General features: G+C 51.1%; 3 protein-coding genes across 3 annotated transcripts; all 3 read left to right on the forward strand.

Annotated features, from left to right (window-relative positions):
• The first annotated feature begins 44 nt into the window (after positions 1-44).
• On the forward strand, positions 45-2,816 carry SMAC4_01330 (uncharacterized protein). The gene is made up of 2 exons (XM_003352447.2): positions 45-2,247; positions 2,307-2,816. The coding sequence occupies exons 1-2, from the start codon at positions 953-955 to the stop codon at positions 2,443-2,445; spliced, it is 1,434 nt and encodes a 477-aa protein (XP_003352495.2). The 5' UTR covers positions 45-952; the 3' UTR covers positions 2,446-2,816.
• A 677-nt stretch (positions 2,817-3,493) lies between these two features.
• On the forward strand, positions 3,494-6,353 carry SMAC4_01329 (uncharacterized protein). Its single transcript, XM_003352446.2, has 4 exons — positions 3,494-3,862; positions 4,724-5,248; positions 5,302-5,616; positions 5,711-6,353. Exons 1-4 carry the CDS (start codon positions 3,829-3,831, stop codon positions 6,235-6,237), a joined length of 1,401 nt encoding a protein of 466 aa, XP_003352494.1. The 5' UTR covers positions 3,494-3,828; the 3' UTR covers positions 6,238-6,353.
• Positions 6,354-15,399: 9,046 nt separating this feature from the next.
• SMAC4_12778 (uncharacterized protein) lies at positions 15,400-19,165 on the forward strand. The gene is made up of 8 exons (XM_024655226.2): positions 15,400-16,039; positions 16,778-16,976; positions 17,049-17,136; positions 17,211-17,359; positions 17,416-17,475; positions 17,539-17,682; positions 17,740-18,165; positions 18,242-19,165. The coding sequence occupies exons 2-8, from the start codon at positions 16,894-16,896 to the stop codon at positions 18,270-18,272; spliced, it is 981 nt and encodes a 326-aa protein (XP_024511134.1). The 5' UTR covers positions 15,400-16,039; positions 16,778-16,893; the 3' UTR covers positions 18,273-19,165.
• The last annotated feature ends 1,954 nt before the right edge of the window (positions 19,166-21,119 follow it).

Below are 21,119 nucleotides of genomic sequence, written 5' to 3' on the forward strand. Positions count from 1 at the left end.
CTGCGATTCGGATCTTCTGTAATCTGAATTGGAAGTGAACTTTTTTTTCTGCCGGTTTGTAACTTTTGCGCCAAGCAAGTCGGTGAACCATTAAGGTGTGGTCTGTGCGCGTGGTGGCTCCCCTGGCCCCGGGGGATCATTGCTGCTTGCTGTCAGCGAGAGCGTGCAGTGAATGTGCCTGCCCGAAATCACCAATCACCCCGCCGAGACTGCCCCACCATTCTCCTTTGATTGTGTCATCATCGAAGGCAGGAACGACGTCTCTGTCGGAGTTGCCTTCGATGCGGATGCCATTCATTGTTGGTTATTAGCATGCTTCTGTCCCCAGCTGAAGAATTCCCGGTGTTTACTCCAAGGTTTCAATGTGGTGACGTCTTAAAGTAATTTTCCATTTCAGGAGCCTTATCCGCGTATGGAGACTTCGGACGCATCTGATCTCCAATATCTTCAGAGACGTTCGCCCCGCACGTCCCTCGACAAGGACACAACCAGCTGGAGACTCGCTGCTTACCGTTTGACAAAGAGGACTGCCCTTTAGCAATGATTTCTCAACCAACAGCTCTGGCATCCCTTACATGTGATGGAAGGGTGAACCAACGGCGGGCCACGTGAGATTGCTAAGAATTACACGCAAAAGGTGTGAAGGTTGAATTGGAAAAGGGACCCAGAACTAACAGAAGATACGGCCGACGTCTCCACTCCTGCCCACTATTGACGGCGTTACTGGACTTCGATTCGTCAGCCTTCTGAGAGCAACTCACTACCGAAGCATCTCAAGCCTCTTGTGTCTTAAACTTTTTCTTTTCCTTCTTGATTTCTCTCATCATCATCCTGGTTGAAGTAAGGATATCGTATACATCGCCGACAAATTACAGGTTACGGCTCATCCAGGAAGCTTCCGATCCCACACGCTCATCTCCCCCAGAGCTCTACAACATCAACCACCACAGCCATGAACTTCAACAGCTCTTTGCCTCACCCGGCGGGGGTCATCTCGTTCCTCGACACCGATTTGTATAAGTTGACGATGCAATGCGCCGTCCTTAAGTACTTCAGGGACGTTCCTGTCACCTACTCGTTCACAAACCGCACGCCCGAGAAGAAATTGTCGCGCGAAGCTTTCGTCTGGCTCGAGGAACAGGTTATGAAGCTCGGAAATATTAGCCTTTCCCCCGAAGAGCTCCAGTACCTCAAGACTCACTGCCCATATCTAACCGAAGAGTACCTCGAATACCTCTCCGAGTTCCGCCTTCGGCCGCGAGAGCAGGTTACCGTTCAGTTCCGCCCTGTCGATGACTTAGATCTCGGAGATATTCACTATGATATCAAGGGCACATGGGCCGAGACTATTCTTTACGAAATTCCGCTCCTAGCGCTCACTTCCGAAGCCTACTTCAAGTTCATGGACAAGGACTGGGAGTATGAGGGCCAGGAAGAGAAGGCGTTCGAAAAGGGCATGCGCCTTCTCGAGGCCGGTTGCGTATTTTCGGAATTCGGAACGCGCCGGCGCCGCGACTACCACACGCAGGCTTTGGTGTTTAGGGGTCTCACCAAGGCGGCCAGGGAAGCCGAGAAGAAGGGCCTGGCCGGCAAGCTCTCCGGTACTAGCAATGTTCACCTCGCTATGCGCTTCAATATCCCACCCGTTGGCACCGTTGCGCATGAGTGGTTTATGGGCAACGCCGCCATCGTTGGCGACTACAAGTCCGCTACAGAGGAAGCTCTTTCCCGCTGGGTTGGATGCTACGGCCCTGGTGTCCTCGGTATCGCGCTCACAGATACCTTTGGAACTCCTGAATTCCTTAGGGCCTTCAGCAAGCCCATGTCGTCCTCTGGCGAGCCAGTTCCCCAGCCAAGGCATCGCAAGATGAGCATGGCCGATACTTTTATCTCCGCAGCGAAGGAGATTATCAAGGACCTCCACACCGACAAGACCTATGCCGAAGTCTTTACTGGTGTCCGCCAGGATTCGGGTGATCCAAAGGAGTTCGTCAAAGTCATGCGCAAGTTCTATGATGAAGAAGGCATCAAGGACAAGAAGGTCATTGTCTTTTCCGACTCGCTCGACATCGATAGGTGCCTAGAGTACAAGCAGGTCGCCGAAGAGGCCGGCTTCCAGCCTACCTTTGGTGTTGGTACATTTTTTACCAATGACTTTGTCCACAAGTCTACCGGCAAGAAGTCCACGCCCCTGAATATTGTCATCAAGCTAAGCTCGGCTGCGGGAAATCCAGCAGTTAAGATCAGGTAAGAACCATTCTTCAAGCCGTCGCTTTTGATATACGACTAACTTTTTTTTTTTCTAGTGACAACGCGGGCAAGAACACCGGAGACAAGGCGACAGTCGAGAAGGTTAAGCGAGAACTTGGATACGTCGAAAAGGACTGGAGCGAGGGCGATGAGTCGGCGAGATGGGGTCGCGAGGGGGATGCTGCTAAGGCATGAGTCTTCAGTTTTGGTCTTTGAGTTTGGAAGGTTATACCATGCATGCGACTGTTTCTCTGTTTCTTCTCCTAATGGCGGGAAAATGGATTTTTTCTTACCGGGCTACGCAACACATTTGAGTACGACCACCCTTGGGTATGGGTTCAAAGCCCGAGGTTTGAACAAAGGCTAGGTTGTCGAGAAACCCTCGATCTGTTTCCCGTTCTCATGGACATAAGAGGCGTCTTACGGGAAACCATAGTCCCAAAGTCTTATCATGTCAAATCCGAGGATGACAATGGGTATCAGAAACCTCGTGTAAAACTCACTGGCATAATATCCGGATTCATATTCCCCCTTTAAAGCCAGACGCAGAGCACTCGTCAGACGCACGTCACCGTGCTATGCATTACCCGTATGGGAGGCTGCCGCATCCGCACACCTTATCTGTACGCCGAATACCAATCAATTGCAACCCTTGTCTCTCATCATATCAGCACTTGGAGATATCAGCCATTGCCACAATGCTACACCAGACGCCTCTCAGGTGCAGCATGCTGCAGTCCCCGCATTCTCCTCATCCCGTGCTGTCTTTCATTCATGCAATTCCACACTGAGGACTTCAATGGCTTCCGCGACTTGCTGCAACCACACACCATACGAAGGACAAAGAATTATGTCAACATGCTGAGAAAGACTTGATATACCGTCAAAATACAAGGACCGGGCAGCGGAAGAGGTAGCTCCTCCCGTAAGGCTGAAAATGCCGAGTCCATCTTACACGCAGTCAGTCGGCAGCACCTCGCCGAGAATCGGAGCCCCAACTTCTCAACCTCTCTCCAGGTTTCATCGTCGACCACCCCCCACGTTATCAAACCCGGCTATCACCACGCTCGGGTTGTATCCTACCACTCCTTCAGCAGCAAAGTACCAAAATCGGCAACCTGAGGCGTCCAACGAAACACTTATCGTTATCAGACGGTCTCTTCAGGTTCCTCGTCCTAACAACCCCTTGCTCTTGATTTTTTCAGCCATGTTTCTCCCCGGATACTACAGACAGATACACGGGTATTGAACGGGACAAAGCGCGCAACGACAATGCTTCGGCCGACCTTATTCGTCGAGTCAACATGGTTTCTATCACTGACGCTGCAGCAGATAGATCTTCAGCCCATGAATAACAAACAGCCTCGAGATAACAACCCCCAGAAAGTAACCGTGTTGTCCAGGGCATCAGATTCCGTTCATTATCAGATATTGTCAGTGCTTGAATTGGCGTTACGTCTTTTGCACTCGTCTGGAAAAGATAAAGATAACATCTACTGACTGATGAGCAACTCCGAGCGTCGTTGAAGCGATTATGTGATTGATATCAAGATCGTATTATGCATAGATACCGCAATCATGATTATAGCAAGTGAAGTGTCAATTAGCCACAGTAAGTGCTCGGATTTTGGAAGGGCCGATGCAGAGTGAAGGGACTGTTTTGCCCGTTTGGGGGGAAGGAGCGATGATGAATTCACTTGTCACATGAGTTCGCAACTGCCATTTACCGTATATCTTTGTGCATTCCCTTGACTCGAGGTTTCAAACAGCAAGACCGGAATTTCAGAAACTCCACTGGTAGCTGTTTTTATTTCCACCCTTCACATTGGCCTGAGCACATCTTCCCCAATAGAACTGGATAGTTCACATCAACCATCAGTCGACGAAAAATGCAGTACGCGGACCGGAGGAAAAAGCCCTGAAGACAGAGACGATGTCGTCGCCGCAGTCGAGAATGGAGTTGTCGTCAATGCCTCCGGGTACCGAGACCAGCTCGAACGACAATACAGTCTCTTGGGCTTGGCTGGCATTGCAATTACTGTCGACAACGCCTAAATAGCTCTCGGGTCGTCTATTTCGGTGTCCATTCCTACGTACCAGATTTGAGCGGCCACTCTCCTGCTAGAGCTGTTCCATTGACACCAGTGGCTGGTAACTAATTAGATGATGTGTGGTAGTCAATGGTGGCCCGCCTGGTCTTATCTTTGGTCTTATCCTTGCTGTTTTCTACTACAGCTTCATTGGGGCGGGACTGGCTGAGGTACGTGTACAAGAAAGCATTGACTGGTGGACTGCGTGAATAGGGGTGTTAGAACGAGTATCTGACTTTTTGTTTCTCATGATGTAGCTTGCATCGGCTGTGCCAACTGCTGGTGGTGTTTACCACTGGGCTACTATCGGTAAGCTTCCTCCCGTCTGCATCTTGACATCTCTGCTTAAAGGCTACAAAGTCGGAGACTAATGTAACTACCAGCTGGCGGTCCCAAATATGGCCGGATCCTCGGCTTCTTTACCGGCTGGAGCAACTTCTACGGATGGATGTTTGACCTAGCTGCCTTGATCCAGATCATGGCCAACATCTGCATCAGCATGTACTCCGTCTACCACCAGACCACCTACACCTACGAGCCATGGCAGGTCTACATCGCCTACCTGCTTGTCCTCTGGCTTTGCACGGCAGCTGTAATCTTTGCCAACCGAGTAATTCCACACACCCAGAACATTGGCATGTTCTTCGTCATCGTCGGCGGTATCATCACCATAATTGTCATCTCAGCCATGCCTAGACGACATGCCAGCAATCATTTTGTCTGGGGGTCCTTCACCGAGAATAACCTCACGGGTTGGCCTGGCGGTTTGGCGTTTTTGCTGGGAGTCCTGAACGGGGCGTTTACCGTGGGCACGCCAGATGCTGTCACGCATATGGCTGAGGAGCTACCGCATCCGAGAAAGGATCTTCCAAAGGCGATTGGCCTGCAGATTGGTCTAGGATTTCTATGTGAGAACCGACGCACTTTGTCATGATCTACTCTCAGCTAACTCTGTCCTCAGGCGCATTCTGCTTCGCCATCGCCCTCTGCTACGCCATCACCGATCTCGACGCCCTTCAAGGCTTCAACACCTACCCGCTCGCCAAAATCTACGCTCAAGCGACCGCCCACGCCGACGGGACTCCGAACCACGGCGCCACCTTCGATTCCTTGTTTATCATCTTCTGCTCGTCACTCCTCTGCTGTGTCAGCACGGTACTGACCAACTCACGCATTTACTGGGCTTTGGCGCGAGATAACGCGGTCCCTTTATCCCCTCTTTTCTCCAGGGTAAATGAGAAACTCAGTTGTCCTGTCCCTGGTACTCTGTTTGTCGGTAAGTCTTCTACTTCTTTTTTTCCTCTTTCTTCCAACCGAAAACAGAGCCAGAACCTAACGAATCCCTCACAAAAAAAAAAAAAAAACAATAGCAACAGCCCTAGGCGCCATCCCCCTAGGCGCCATCCCCCTCGGCTCCCCCACTGCCTTCCTCAACCTAACCGGCTCCTTCATCATCCTAACCACAGTTTCGTACGCAATCCCATTTGCCGCCAATGTTCTCACCCGACGCCAGTATCTCCCCTCCGTCCCCGGCTCATTCAGTTTGGGCAAATTTGGCATGCCAATCAACATCATCGCAGTACTCTTCATCGTCCTCTTCAACATTCTCTTTTGTTTCCCGTTTGTCTACCCAACTACGACAGTAACAATGAATTACAATAGTGTGATTCTGGTGGGGGTGATGGCGCTCACGGCGGTGTGGTGGGTGGTGCATGCTAGGAGGAACTATCCTGGGCTGAAGGTTATGGGGCTTTATATCCATGATAGTGTCCCGAGTGGCAGAGGGAAGGTAGAGGTGAGTGAGGGGGTTGAGGTGTCTGTTAGGGGTGGCGAGGGGGGTGTAGAAGAATTTGAGGAGAAGGAGAAGAAGGAGAGTGATGGTAGAAGGCTCCCGTAGAGTTGAGAACGGCGATTGAGGCTGTCTGTTGGCGTTAGTCCTAGATTTAGGAGCTGTGCTTCGTTAAATTGAAGGGTTCTTTGTTGGATGGAAGTTGTATTTCAAGAATCATCCCCCGTGCAACATTGCGTCAGACATATCACGTCTGGACAGACATGAATCAGAAGGGGGTTATGTCAAATACCCTTCCAATTCTCTTCGTTCCAATCACAATAACAGTCGGGCCCGAAGTATCTCAGTTCCGTTGTGTCATTGCCTAATTAATTTTGCTCATCTTCACAACATCTCGCCAAGCCGCAACACCTTGACCAAACCTGGTGCTCCGAATAGGCTCCCTGCTTAGATCTAGCAAACAGTTTCCTGTCCTACGCCTAGCCGCATACGTCGGCACCTCTACAGTCCAATACTAGGTTGTTCGTTAGCTCGAGACCTCTGGTCAACCTTCCAAAGCACTATATTGATCCTTTTCTTCCTATAAGAAACGCGCGTTTTCACCTTGCATATGCCATTTTGAACTCCACTAATACCTTTCCAATCGTCCTTAGCCCTTACGTTTTGTCCTTGTGGGGTTAGGACAATTTGGGACAGCTCTTGTTGAGTATACTAGAGTACCGAGCTAACAAACAAACAAACAACCCATTATTAGATTGTATGCGCCCAATCTCGAATCTCGCATAGCTCAAAACAGACTACGCAGTTACCCTTTGAACCTTTGAGATCGGAGGTAAGACGGAGAACCCGTCTATCGGTAACGAGGAGTGACTGTCCTGTGTGACTGACTGTCCTCTACCACAACCTTTGTTGTGACCTAGATAGATACTATGATATATGTAACCTGTAGGCCTGGTAGTCTACCTATGCATCGTACCGGATGGTAGGTCCTTATTTGTTGACCTGCCGAATGGCCTATGTAACCAGCCCGGATGATCCGTGGAATGTGGAAGTATGTAGATGCCCCGGTGGATGTTGTCCGACGCAAACGAGTCGGGTACCCTACCTACTACAATGCACCTCGTTTACATACACTTCTGGGACTGGCGGTAGCAGGTATGGCACTTGCCGTCGACCGTTGTTGTACGTGTAGTTGGGTTTTTGGGACCAACTAAGGTAGGTACACTTCCACCCTACCTCGAATAGTAGGGTACGGTTAATCCGTCACATTCAAGCGAACCGAGGGCATCACGACCATTGTCATCACCGAAAACTATCAGCCTCCTTTAACTTCGTGTCTACCTCAGCTAGGGTACCTTACCTACCTTACTTACCTACCTACCTACCTACCTACCTACCTACCTACCTACCTACCTACGGTAGTTACCTAAAGTATCAATCTTGCTGACAAAACCTCCAAGGTCCGGCGATCGCTATCACGTTAGATCGACCCCAGCTCGACCCCAACCCTGACACCGACAGTCCGGAACCGAGCTTGCTCGTCCCGGTGGTAATACAGTTCTCGGCCGGGGTCTGGATTCTAGACTGCTAGACTGGGTACTGCCCCTGTCCTTCCCTTCGCTGCGAGACCGGGACCACTCAGCTGCAAATCTACACTTTAACTGGCAAGCACGGACCTCCAAATAGGGTCCAATCAATTCTCGTGTTACACAACATATCGAGCGTATCTTGCGCCGCCAGTCCGTTTTTGGGGATAGTCTCTTTAAGTGGAAGCTCAAAGAGGAAAGGAAGAAAGGAAGGGAGGGAGGAAGGAAGGAAAGAAAGAAAGAAGGCACCAACGGCACCCAGCATAAGTGCCTTCAGTTCCTTTTTTTTGTGACGTGGACGGGACTTGGGGGGCGGGTACAGATCTCATTGTGATGGTCACTTCCGCTTATTTCTTTCGGACAATGTCACGGTTGCCTGGCGTCCCATTCATCTAAGCGATATCAAGTAAGCCCAGAAGGGATCTGTAGTAGTGTTCCATTGAGATTGAGATCGTGATCAAAACAAAGTGGAGGTTGGAGCTACCATTACCGCCGTGGCCTCTTTTGTATTGCGTTGGCGCGGCACTCCCTGACTTTGTGTTGGTTGGGCAGCCTCGCTTAAGTGTCGGATTCGGGAAATGGGGAACGGGGGACGGGGAAAAAAGGAAACAATGAAAGAAAGAACCAAAGAAAGAATGAAGGAAAGCAGGGAAGTTCGAAACGGAGACTTTCAAAATTTTGACGTTCAGGGAAGGCACTGTAGGGTAGATGGAGATCTAGTTTAGGCCTCGAGATTTGAAAGCAAAGCAAACGTGTCTTGCATATTAAGCGAGACAGTGTTCGAAATCGGAAAGTGGACGGATGGCTGTGTTTAACGGTTGAGTTAGTTATCCGGATTGACCAGGAGGCCGGTGAAGATCCAATTGGACAGTTCAAACCCTTCTAGTTTGAATAATAGGACCCCTGAGGTCCGTTCATTCTTCCGTGTGGCTTGTTCCGACGGGTCGTCAACAATGTCAGGTATAAAAAGTCCCCTTTTGTTCTCATGCATGCAGCAAACCATTGGTGACAACTCGCTGATTTGGGACACCCCAATGACTGCTCCATCCGCAAGTTCGGGACGCAAACCTGTTTTCTTTATTTGTGGTTAAGTTATGCGTCGTTGGTGTGCTGCGCGCTTGGATGCCCGAATATCGATTCTGAAACGCGCTTCGTAAGCATAGAACATTTTCGTCTCTTTCGGTACAGGTAAACTTGCGTACGGCACGGAAATCCGAGGTAAAGTAAGGAAATCTAAGTGACAAGTCAGATTCTGGACGGCGCTTTGAACAACAGAACAGCAAAGAAACCATGCAACAGGTATCTCCAACTGGATGGCGTGGTATTTTTTTTTGGAAGAGCAAGTTCGTCCGACACGTGTTATCAATATATACTAAAGCATGCATGCAAACCATCTCGGACTCTGTACGGCGAGGAAGAAGGAAAAGTGACGAGTGATGAGCGTGGCTAGTTCACACCGGTTATGACCTTGCACTAACCATGAAAAAGCTATTCCCGCTTTGTGGCCTGGGAGGTCAGAAGTTGATTATATAGGTATTTGACGAATACACCCATCGTGAAGACGAGCATTCTTTGTGTAGTAACTAAGCCTTGCTTAATAGTGTAAAGGGGTTCGTAGGCGGTGGAGTATCTGAAACAAGCGGGAGGAAAGCCCAAGACCAAAGTGGCGTCTTGAAATTTACAGACAACTCATCTGTGTCACGCAGGGCCGAGGTAGCTAGAAGTACCTCTACCTACTCGTTGTCGCAGCCCACGTTCCCGGCAGTCTGGTAGCCTATCCCCTTTGCCCCTGTGTCTCGCTTGCCACTCGCTGAACTGCGCATGATGGTACTTGTCTCCAACAAAACACTTGGGAGGTAGACTCGGCCGGTAGGCTGTTGCACCCGATGCTCCATTCCGGAAAGGCTCAATGTCCCGACAGAACGGCACTCGCCATGGACTGAACAACAACATGCTCTAAGCCTGCAGTTGTCCCACGAAGGGTAACTATGCACCAGTATCAACCACATACCGTCATTCATGCGTCAGTCATGATGATGAAGTAAAGAAGAAACTTAACAGAGCCACGTCTGAGCGTTTAACACAGCTCATCAGTCTGGAATTTCCTGATGCCGTAGTGTATACCGCTATGGTCTGGACCAATGCAACAACGCTGAGTTGTTCGCCAGGGCGTTGCCCGGTTTCCATATGCACGCAGCGCTACCGGTTGTACACTCCCTGTTTCTCCATGGTATGAGGTAGATATGTCGTGACTGATTGCTGTGAAAGGTGTTGATCGGGCTAAAGAAACTTGGAAATCAACAGTCTCTCCATGCGAGTACAGCCGCGTGAAGCTAGCATTGGTCCTGATACTTAGCCACCCGCTGCCAGCCTGTGAGATGGTGTACTGGCTAGCTTGGACCAACCAGACAGCGCGAGCCGTCCAAATCGGGCATCTCTGCAAGAACCAAGCTGGGTTAAATTATTGTAATTTGGTCCCCAACGACTGTTGATCATAAAGTTAAGAGAGGGTAAGTGGATACGACCTCGGCTGCTGCGAGGGACTCTGACACACCCAGAGCTGTCTAGTCGGCGTCGCCTTGGCATTGACCAAAACAGTCAAGTGATCCATCAATTCTCGGAAAGGTCCTGCCGACGCCCGCAAGGGCAAAGAGCCCATTGTTTCTGGAACACTAATCTCATGTCGAGGCGCTGAATAAGGTACACACCAGGAACATTCGAAAGTGTTTTTGCGAGTCAGCGGTTGGTGGGATTTGCGAAAAGGTGCCATTGGAACCAAGTCGCCCGCATCCGGAGCTCGTAAGTCGTAACTATGGACTGGGGAAAAGGCGGTCAAACCCAACAGCAAGTAGGCCGATCTAGCTGCTGTATGATCCTATCTCCAACACTGGTGTCTGAGGGTGGAGTCGTTTCTGTGAGCGAGGCTGAATCTGGTGACGCGATGGTTAAGCGGGCTGTGCCCGTATCCGTACGCTTGCGGGTTAGTCGGTTCCCAAGATCCTGCACCATGATACTAAGGAGACTTGAGAGGAAGTATTAGCAAGGCTGGTGGTATCTGTGACCGACGAGATCGGTGTCCAAACTTCCACTTCGCCGAGACAGGTCGGCGAAACGAACAATTTGCGGAGAAATTGCAACTCACCGGCAGATGGAACATGTCCAGAGCCCTTTCAACCTTGTACCTGGACAATACCCAAGTACCACAGTACTTACTTCTTTCATGGTCATCATCATAGGTCTCCGCACAGAAGGACACGACAACGGCCTCCCCAGGCTTGAGCTCGTTGGAACAAGGGCACCCCAAGCATCGCGATGCCTGTTTCTGAAACCACCAAGGATGTCTTGAATCTTTGTTGGCCCTGTCGGGGCCCATTGTGCGCCCCAGCGCTCCAGTCGACTGCCAACTTCCACTTTGGAATACCCCAGCGACCCGACAGGCTGGAAGCGAATCACAAGTTGAGACCTGTCGGAGTCTCAGGGGTGCTGCGCTTGGTGTGGTCGATGTGGATCCGGATGGACCTGTTTAGCCAATCGTATCATGTTGAGCCCGTGAGCGAGCACTAACAAAGAACAGGCAGCAAAGTAGCCGGTACTTGTCTTTCTTCTGTCTCGCTTCCATGTCCCCTGCCCATCTGTACCCGTACCTTCCATGGACCATGGCCTACATGAGATGAGAGTCCGACATGGAGAGAGAGGTGTGCTGCTGGGAGAGACCTCGCATGCGGGGATCCAGGAACCCCAAGCCGTCTTACCAAATCCCATCACGTCAAACATCATGAGCTGGAATCAGCCAGCATCCGGACGTACCCTTAGTCAAAGTCCGTTGTCTTGCCCTTGTGTTTGCTTGAATTCGGATAGTTCACATGTCAAATCCCAGGAGTATGGTCGTCCGCCGTGTGAATGTCTCTGGAGGTCTCAGCATGCTTGGAGTAACCGTGGGCAAACGGACTGAAGCGAAAGTGATGAAACTCCCCTACGCGCGAGGGACATGTTTCCCATCTAATCGTAACCCCAATAGGCAGAAGACAAGGAAACAATACCAAGACTGTCGCTTCGCTGTTGTGCAAGGGGATGGGTCACTAGCTGATCATGGGACTTGACAGTGACACAATGCCCAGGCGACCGCTCTTCACCAGCCTGCCTGGTAGGAATCGCTTTGTAGGGATCGAATATGGAACCACGAGTTGCAGAGTCCCCGGGACAGGGTCAGGTGTGTGAGCTGGCTCAGAGTCCTTTGTGAACGGCAGGAAAACGAGGCAAGAAGGATGCAACGCTGCACGTTGGCGGCATTCCCCTTCCTCTTTGGACAAGAAACCCGCTTACTGGTTCTCATAATGGCTGGGGCTGATATGTGTATGCTCTTCAGGGTATGGCGTCTTGTCCATGCTTATCTGAAAAGGTTCAGCTCAATCTGAGGGGCGTGTGTGTGCGCACGGGGGGTGATACTCGGACCCGACAGTTTGGAACAGGCTTGCCTGAGTTGGCTTCTTGCAAGGGCCCATGTACTGAATCTGTAAGGTTTACACCACCGCAAGCGGCACGACCACCCATCACCCAGGGTAATATTGCTCAAAGGTTCGCTGCACCGTGGTGTAGTTCCATGCGGTTATTAGGGGCGCAAGGACGTTTCGGACGTATTTCTTTTTGCGAGTCATTAGCGTTGGTCAATGTCGGTTGGCTTGCCAAACCGGGTGGGTGAAATGTGATTGGGGGTTGCTGATTTGGAAGACAAAGCATGTTGTGTTGTCTTTGAAGATGGAGCTTGCTGGCCATGGTGATTGGGATGCAGATGGATCACTGATGTCGGACTTCCCCAGCCACCGGGAGCGCCAAAACTGTGTACTAAGCAGAGGCCTTTGGAGGTCGGCGGTTTGAGGGGCTTGAAGGGCTCGAAATGCTCGTAGAACTCGAAGGATTGTGAGATCCGGCACAGTCAGCAAGGCGGTGGATGGATCCATGCCAGTGATGCGATGAGTCGGAATTCAGACAGCCTCTATGCTACAGAGCTGTAAAGGGGAAAATGCGGACACCGGAGGCTACCGGTACCCAGCTGAACGGTTACTTGTTGAATTGCGGCGAGACGCGATAGGATAGGACGGCGTTAATGATACTTGGCGATCCCGATAATCTCCAGCGACACGCGACACGCGGATAAGAGGCCAGTAAGGTTTGGAGTCGCTCGCGGAGTTGTTGTGGGCGCGAGATTTTGTTGGTCGTGCAGGACGCTATATTTGCTGGAATTGGACGATGTTGGTTGGTCCAAATGAAAGCGTGATTTCTTCTGCTGCGTCGTGTAATTTCCAGGGCCGAGGAAAACGAAATGATTGATAGTACCGTACAGGTAGCCAGCACCTCTAGCGGCACCGTGGTTCAAAAGAAGATGGGGTGACGGGAGGTGGAAAGTGGAAAAATTGAAGAAGCGAGGCAAGTACCAATTCTTCACCTCAACCGACGGCCGCGGGATTGATGAAACTCGACCCCCGTCGGTCATTGCCTGGCTGCCCGTACTGAAAACCCCATGGCTCCTTCCCTGGGCAACTGCCTCTGACGCGACATTGGAGGGATCAGGAAACACACTTGCTGCTTGAATTTGTTTTGGCTTGAGCGCTCCTGCCTTCGGAGTCGGAACGACAATGCATTTGGGCAATGGCACTTGTGGCATTGAATCTCACTGGGCAGGCACCCCCGCTCCCCCTGAACCGGCCTGAGGAGAGGGTGGACGGGAGCAGGGGCAAGGAGTAGAGCGGGAGCTAACGAATAGGGTGGGTAACAAAACATGTACCGTTGATACGCTACATTACCTTACCCGAGTCCTGCCGGCACAGGATCCTTTAAACCCCGTCATTACCAGTGCACCACTCGTACACGACATCCCATGCAAGGTATATATCAGTGAGCATCATACCACGACAGCTACCTAGGTAATAAGCTCCATGACAGACGGGAAATGAGGGCGTCCAGCCCAGAGTGCCGGGACCACCTCGCCAGGTATTCAAATAATGTAAGGTGCCGGTATCAGTTTCTGTCATGATCCTTCTTCGGTGAGCAGGTGGAAACGACCTGGCTACCGTAGAAGGGAGGAGCAAAGACGACCTTGAACAGTGGGTGCGCACGCGTGCCTTCTGACATCAAGTTCAGTTACATCTTTCTCATTTCTAATTTCCTAACGCACTGTCCAACACTCCAATGGATGCCACCTCACACGCACGTGCCCCCTGAGCCTAATGTGTGGTTGTCGTCCCATGAGAAGTGTTACTGCCGAATCAATGGAAAATATGTATCGTGTTTCTAAGGCAGGTTTGCACTGGGATGACCAGTGTTTTCTGCACTCTGATGCACTCTGATGTACACCAGTGTCTGTCTCTACTGCACACTCCTGCAGCGTGCTGAATCGCATTAGCATGGACTTTAATAGGAACAAAGATATCATGACATCCAATTACCGTTGTATCGTGCGTCCCTATTCTGCCTGTCGTGGAAGAAAGGGTAAGGGTGCGGCCGGGTACGTGCTAGGACGAGGATTTTTAACATATTTAACGAAGATAATCCACAACCCCACACCATCCATGGTTTCTTCCCCTTCCTGGAAAGGATCAAGCCGGTGTCTCGCAGCGTCCCAAGCGTTGTCCCAAGCGTCTGCATCACGGTGGCATCTCTCGTCCCACATCGCCCACATCGCCCACATCGCTCACTTGACCCCCCGAAAATACGGACACACACTCTCGCCGGGCCATTGTCCTAGCCCGCCGGCGCCAGGCCACGACCAGGGCGGCCACCGACCAACCAACAGACAACCCCCGTCCCCCAATTCCCAACCACTCGACCAAAGTGATAGCCTGCGAGGCTAGCCGGCATCCTCCAAGAGCTAACCGCACTTCTCGTCGCAAGGCTTTCCCTTTCGCTCGCGCGGTCGTCACGGTACCGTCGTCGACGTCGTCGTCGTTACAAGGCATCTGGGGTTGGCGACCAAGATCCTCGATCATGCTCCATGCTGTCTCCCAACGACCTTGGTCCCTTCAATCCCCCGCCCCGCTGGCCTATGAGACGTCCGTATTGCCGACAGGAGAGAGCTCCGAAAGCGTGCCAGCGCATCGGCCCCAACCGACCATCACTTCAGCTACTGTACGCCAGTGCCGAATGTACACTCGTCATCGCCCAACAAGGTGAATGAGTGCTTTGGAAGGCATCTGAGCAGCGAAGACTCTTTTCTTCTCGGTTTGCTCCGCGGCGCACCGGGCCAGGAGGTAGGCGACCGGCAGAGCTATCCGGGAAACATTGCGCTGTTGGCTGTTTCGTTTTGCTGTCCGTTGTTTCGACCAAGGGCGAGCATCGCTGCTGGCTACATCATACGCCGGCCTAAGAGGCCTTGGCATGGCGTGGTTGCCTTTGTGAAGCTTGAGTTTCGAAGTTCATGTTCAAGGGGGAAGAGGTGATCATCATAGGGTCCCGGCAATGCTGCGAACCATACCTCTAGGCCCACCCTTTTTTTAAAAAAAAAAGCAGAAAGGTCCACGCCTCCGCGGGAGCTCCGCTCGGTTTTGGAATTCTGACTACCGTTCGTGGCTACGTACCACGACACGATAGTACAAATTCTGACGCCCGTCAACGCTACGCTGCCGCTGCTGGCTTGCGCTAGAAAGGTAGAAAACGAGAGCCCCCTGTCTCAGATCTGCATAGGATCGTTGCGACATCGAAGTCGACGACGCGGCCAACAATGGTCCCAAAGGCGCCTCTTTTCCCCTGTCCGCGTTTTGCTCATTTCTTTTCCTGGGTCCAAGAGCCGTTGGCTCCCTACAGGTACGAACTTTACCTGGCACGCCCGGCGAACCCCATAGAGGTAGATCCAAGAGACGCCCTGGGCCCTAACGGCGTGCTTGATGTATTGAGCGCGTACATCCGTTACAGTTACTGTACGGTCACGTATGGCCTGCCACGGTACCGCGCATGTACTGTGTAATTTGGCCCGCACGTACCTCTACATATACATTGCATTACACCTCAACCATCCATTCTGTACCCTAACGCAGAACGCAGGGCAGCGCATCAAGCGACAAAAGCACCTCAACCAAACCACCTCTCCTCTACAACAGTACCGCTTCGATCCAACCTGGAAATCTCAAATTGCCATCCAAACTCAGCCTGTCCATTGACTTATCCTGCATCATTTAACTACCTCATCATACCTCGGTCGTCATCTTTGCTCTGCCGCCAACCGCTGTCCAGCACGTTCCTTTCTCTTCATTTTTCAGTCTCTCTCCCTCTCAACACTCCAGGCGGCTTCATCTCTCTTCTCATCTCACTAATAAGCACCCCAGGCCAAGTAAGTGAGTGTTTCTCACTCTATCGTTTCCGATCCAGTCACTTTCCGTTGTCTCCTTCTCCCTCGCACGTGTCCGTCTCCTCATGCCCTTCCAATCTCTCCATTGTTTTGTTTTTGTAACCCCTGACCCATTTTTGCTCGTCTTTATCCGAGACCACTGCAGGCCCTTCCCCCCCTCTGTCCACCTACCCGGGTCTGGGACCTGGGATCCCCGACCCTACCTTTCCCTGCCTTGCCCTGCCATACATCACACAGCAGCGCTAGCCTCAGATGGACCAAGTGGCTCTTCTGCGACTATGTTACCTACCCATGGTTGAAGGGTTCCCAAGGATCCGTATGTTTGGACCGTGGTTCTCGGCGACCAGCCTGCCCTCATTCACTCGGGACATACCTTGTCGACCCTACGGTCACATACCGCCCATTGGCCGGTAGGGTACAAGGCAATTGCAGTACTTAACTGCTCAGCTTTGGACTTCGGTCTGTTGCCCAGCCATTCATGATCCCATCAGACAGGTCAACTCCACATAGGCCCGGTCCCCTCTCAGCCCTGTCATCAGACCCGCTCGCTCCTCTAGTTGTGCTACCCTCAGCACTTTCCGGATTACTTCTTATAAGTCGCGAACAAAGCCTTGTTTTAGTTGCGAGGCTCCTTTCTTAATCTACTCTACCCTGTCTTGTCCTGTCTGTCCGTGTTCCCTCTTAAGCTCGAACTACTTGTATTCGTCGTCTGACCACTCAGCAGCCGATAGTCAAACACCACACCTCTTCACGACCTCTTTCCTTCAAAGGAACAACACTTCCTGACGGATCGTCCTGCCCTGCTACGTATAAGAGAACGTGTAGCTCCGCTTGCCATTCATGCCTGCCTCTCATACCTTCGGATCTCCAAACCAGGACAACTACCCGTCTAGCAGAGCAATGGAAGGCCAACATGTGTCCGGGTGAGACCTTCCTTTTCCGAACGTCTTTATACCTGATCTCCAGAAAAGCTAATCGCGCTGCTTCGCATGTAGGGGGTCCAGCTTAGTCCCTGGGTATTTGGAGAATGGAAGGTTGTATGGGGATTACAAGAAAGGGCAATACATGTTCCCTATCGATGAGGTTTGTTTTCCCCGTATTTAGCATCTGGGTCGACAATTCGCGTGATCTTGACAAAATGCTGACATTACATGCAGTTGGAGAAAGACAGACTCGACATGTTTCATCACTTATTTTTGCTCACTCGCAATGGGCAACTATTCTCCGCACCCCTTCCAAATCAGGAAAGCCCGCGGATCCTCGACTTGGGATGTGGAACTGGAATATGGGCAATTGATATGCAAGAGTAAGTAAATGGCTACTATGATGATACACTGGTCACTAACCTGTAGTGTCTTGTAGCCGATATCCAGTCTATGGTAGAGTTGTTGGTGTGGATCTTGCTCTTATCCAGCCAGAATAGTAAGTGACAACGCCGGATTTTATTTTCTTAGTGAAACCTGCGCTAACTTTCCGCTTATTCAGTATCCCGGAGCATCTCCAGTTCGATAAAATGGACATTGAAGAGCCATGGTTAACCAAGATCGGAGGTACCTTTGACCTAATTCACCTACGCACACTCAATGGTAGCATCTCCGACTGGCCATTTGTATATGACCAGATTTACAAGTCAGTCCTACAAGTACTTTTTTTTACAGCTGTATCCACTCTCTGACCGGCTCACAGGCACCTGAAGCCCCATTACGGCTTTGTTGAGCAAGTAGAATTCGACTGGATCCCACGCAGTGACGATATGAGTCTACCCCAGAATTCTTATTTCCTACGATGGGCCCAAGAACTCATGCGGGCGATGGATACAGTTGGGCGTCCTATGAGATTGAACAGCCTTCTCATCAAGCAGCGAATGAGACAGGCTGGACTGGAGGATCCTCAAGAGCAGGTTATCAAGGTTCCTATCAATGGATGGCCAGAGGATGCTCATGACCGCGAGATTGGGCGATGGTTCAACCTTGGTCTCACCCAAGGGCTAGAGGCTCTCACCTTGGGTCCCTTCACCCGGGTGCTCGGGTATAGCGCAGACGACGCAAAGGATCTGATCGGCCGGGTGAAGGAGGAGATTCGGTCGCGGAAAATACATGCGTATTGCACACTGTGAGTACCGACGCAAATGCACGCTGCCGCTCGGCAGAGGCACAATTGCGTTGCTCAGACTAGCTAACTCGAATAGGCACACTTTCACGGCGAGGAGACCGGCATAAAGCCACTTTGGCGGGTTTCGTCCGACAGGCTATAATCGAGTTTTTGCGTTTCATGCAACGGTACATACAATGGTTTCAACAGCAGCGGAGTTCGTGTCGACGGCGTTAAGGGAAGTCATCGTTGGGTTTCTCCTTTTGTGGTCCTGGCCATTAGGCCTTTCTCACCCCATGCACGTGTCAGATATCCCTCTAACATTATCCAAACTGAAGTCGAAAATGTATATATGGGTTCTTATTTTCTCATCATACACCAGTGTTTCATTCCCTTTCTCAATTTTTAACTGACCCCCACGACCCTCCTGTCAGTGACCCCCACTTATTGGTTGTAATGGTCACTCAAAAAGTTCAATAACCCTCATTCTCCATCGACTCTTGGTTCCAGCTTGTTCGCCTTTACTAAGGGATAAATTTCATATGACCCAACAGACTGATTAAAGGATCACTCGAGCAACGCTTGCAATACCCGAACGATGCGCAGGAGTAACTTGTGTGGGGTTTCACGACATCACAACGGGCTGTGAGCCGGGGTTTGTTTTTTCCCTTGCAAGACAGTTTGCTCTTTCTTGAATTGTCTTTGGGTGTTTGCGTTGCACTTTGAGAGTTCAGTTACCTGGAGGAAGGAAGGGTCGAATTCCGAGTAGCACCTTCTGTTATTAGATGTTGGATTTTTACAAGTGGGTATCATTTGAGAGAGTGTCTTGGGAAGGCGCATCGGAGATTGGACCCCGCCAATACATTCCATCTTCCACTCACTACTTCCATTCCGTGCGCAAGATGAAAGGGGTACAAAAGGGAAAGAACATTAAGTAGAGGGTGAGACTGGGACTGGTCATGGGGCTGCGATCTCGACGTGAAGTTACAACTGAACAAGGTTGACCAAAATTCCAACCAGCTCAATAAATTTCGGATTCATCTTCTACTGTGATAACCCCAATGAGGCCGGCATGAAATCACTTTCCGGAACCGAGCACTGACTGCGTTCATTCATACATACTTACCCGGTGAGTAGCCCGACCTCCAATCCGGCCACCCGGCCACCCGGCCACCCGGCATCATCCAACCCGCAGCCGGCCTGGGCAGAATACGACGACGCAATACAACCATTTCCGGGACCCGGGACCCTTAACCGGCGCTGCCGAATGACCAGGGTTCTACACTATACTACAACTACAATAAAGCAACAACCATGCCCAGTTCAACTTCTTCCGCGTCTGTTTTGCGCGCTTGAGTTTAACGATCATGGGACTTGGCGAGTATGTATGTCGGTAGGTATGTACTGTGGACTCGAGCATTACCCTGCTTGTACCGGTACTTCTACGTTGTTATGTCACTCCACCCAGAACCATCCATCTATATCCGTCACTCACTCGCTATCACTCCCTAAACAAGACAAGCTTCCATCAACATGCAGCCTCCTCCTTCAGGCCAGAGAGAGATCTGCAGGATTCGGACGGAATATGGCTTCTCCTGTTTCCGGACGGCAAGGCTAACATTCTTTGGGGCAACCGACGAACGGACCTCACCATAACAGCAGCCAGTATTATAGGCAAAGGCTACCTAGCTCTCCTTACAGCCTCGGACTTCTTCTGCCTAGAATCATGGGAACCAGGGGGGACTATATGAGATATCAGTCTCGGACTATGGACTTGTAAGTCATTTCATTGGTGATTCGTTCTTCCTTCCACTACAACTCCCCGGGCTAGCAAGGTATCCAGGCTCGAGCCGGGCTCCATACCAGACCCGAACCCCTACCCTACCCCCAGGCGGGCACTAGTTAAGTGAGTTTCACTCTTCTAGAACCAGGAGCCACTCCCACAAGCCTGCGAGGTGGACGATCAAATGGAAGCCACAAGAAGGAGCCCTGCTGTGCCTGTCCCAAGCCAATAGTTCGCATTTACACTAGCATGTGAAACCCTGGACAACAACTGACAAAACCGTCAGCAAGGCAGAACACCACGAACTAGGAGCGGAAACCTTGTCAGAAGCGTGGCTACCCTTCTTTATTGTCCATCCTTCTCTACACAGATTTCGGCATTGCCAAACATGGACACATAAACATGGGGGAAAATAAACCTGGCCAAGACCGACGGCGTCGAAGAAGTACGAACACGTGTGTCGTGTTGTCGAGGTTCTAATCTTCTGGCGGCTCTTGCGGCTTGCGGCCTTGCGAAAAAAAAAAAAAATGTGTTCGCCGACAGACATACCTCAAGAGGCACTTGGCCGAGCGATCAAGCACACCGTGACGGCTTAACTGCCGCCGCTTCCAACACGTCAATGCGGATGCTTACAGATGTTAGTTACTCTTTTTCTTTGCTGGCTTGCTGTTGATACAGTTGATGTTTGAAGTGTAATAAACTGTCTTGATGCTACCTGCCTACATTGGTTGTCTAGAAGAAGTCTAGAACCGATAGAGAAACTTACGAGTGTTCGTTATGAAACGGAGCAGTAATAACAGTACGTGTATGCACTGAGTATGGCATGGTGACCGCTTGACATTGACCGCCTTGGCTGGCCTTGTTTACTTGTAAGTAGGTACTAGCTGAGTGTCCGTCACATCCGTCGTCACCACCTATCCATCCACCCTACCTACTTAGACTACTGCAGGGAGTCCAGATGCAGTTTCGGTTTTCTGCTTAGGTCTTGGCCTGGCTGAGATGGAAAAGAACGACCGTAATGGGCAGCCACCCCAATTTAGTTCGGAATGTAACCAAAGCAAGTAATAGTGTCGTGGCGGGCAAGAGAGGCTCAGACATCGCCGAACACTTCCAAGTGTTCCCCGGTCTCCGGCCGAGTATCGGTCGGTCCGTGGAATTTGTCACGGCCGCGGGGGGCCGCATCTATCCAGCC

The sequence above is a fragment of the Sordaria macrospora genome, chromosome 1 (assembly GCF_033870435.1).
Source record: "Sordaria macrospora chromosome 1, complete sequence".
Taxonomy (NCBI): Eukaryota; Fungi; Ascomycota; class Sordariomycetes; order Sordariales; family Sordariaceae; genus Sordaria; species Sordaria macrospora.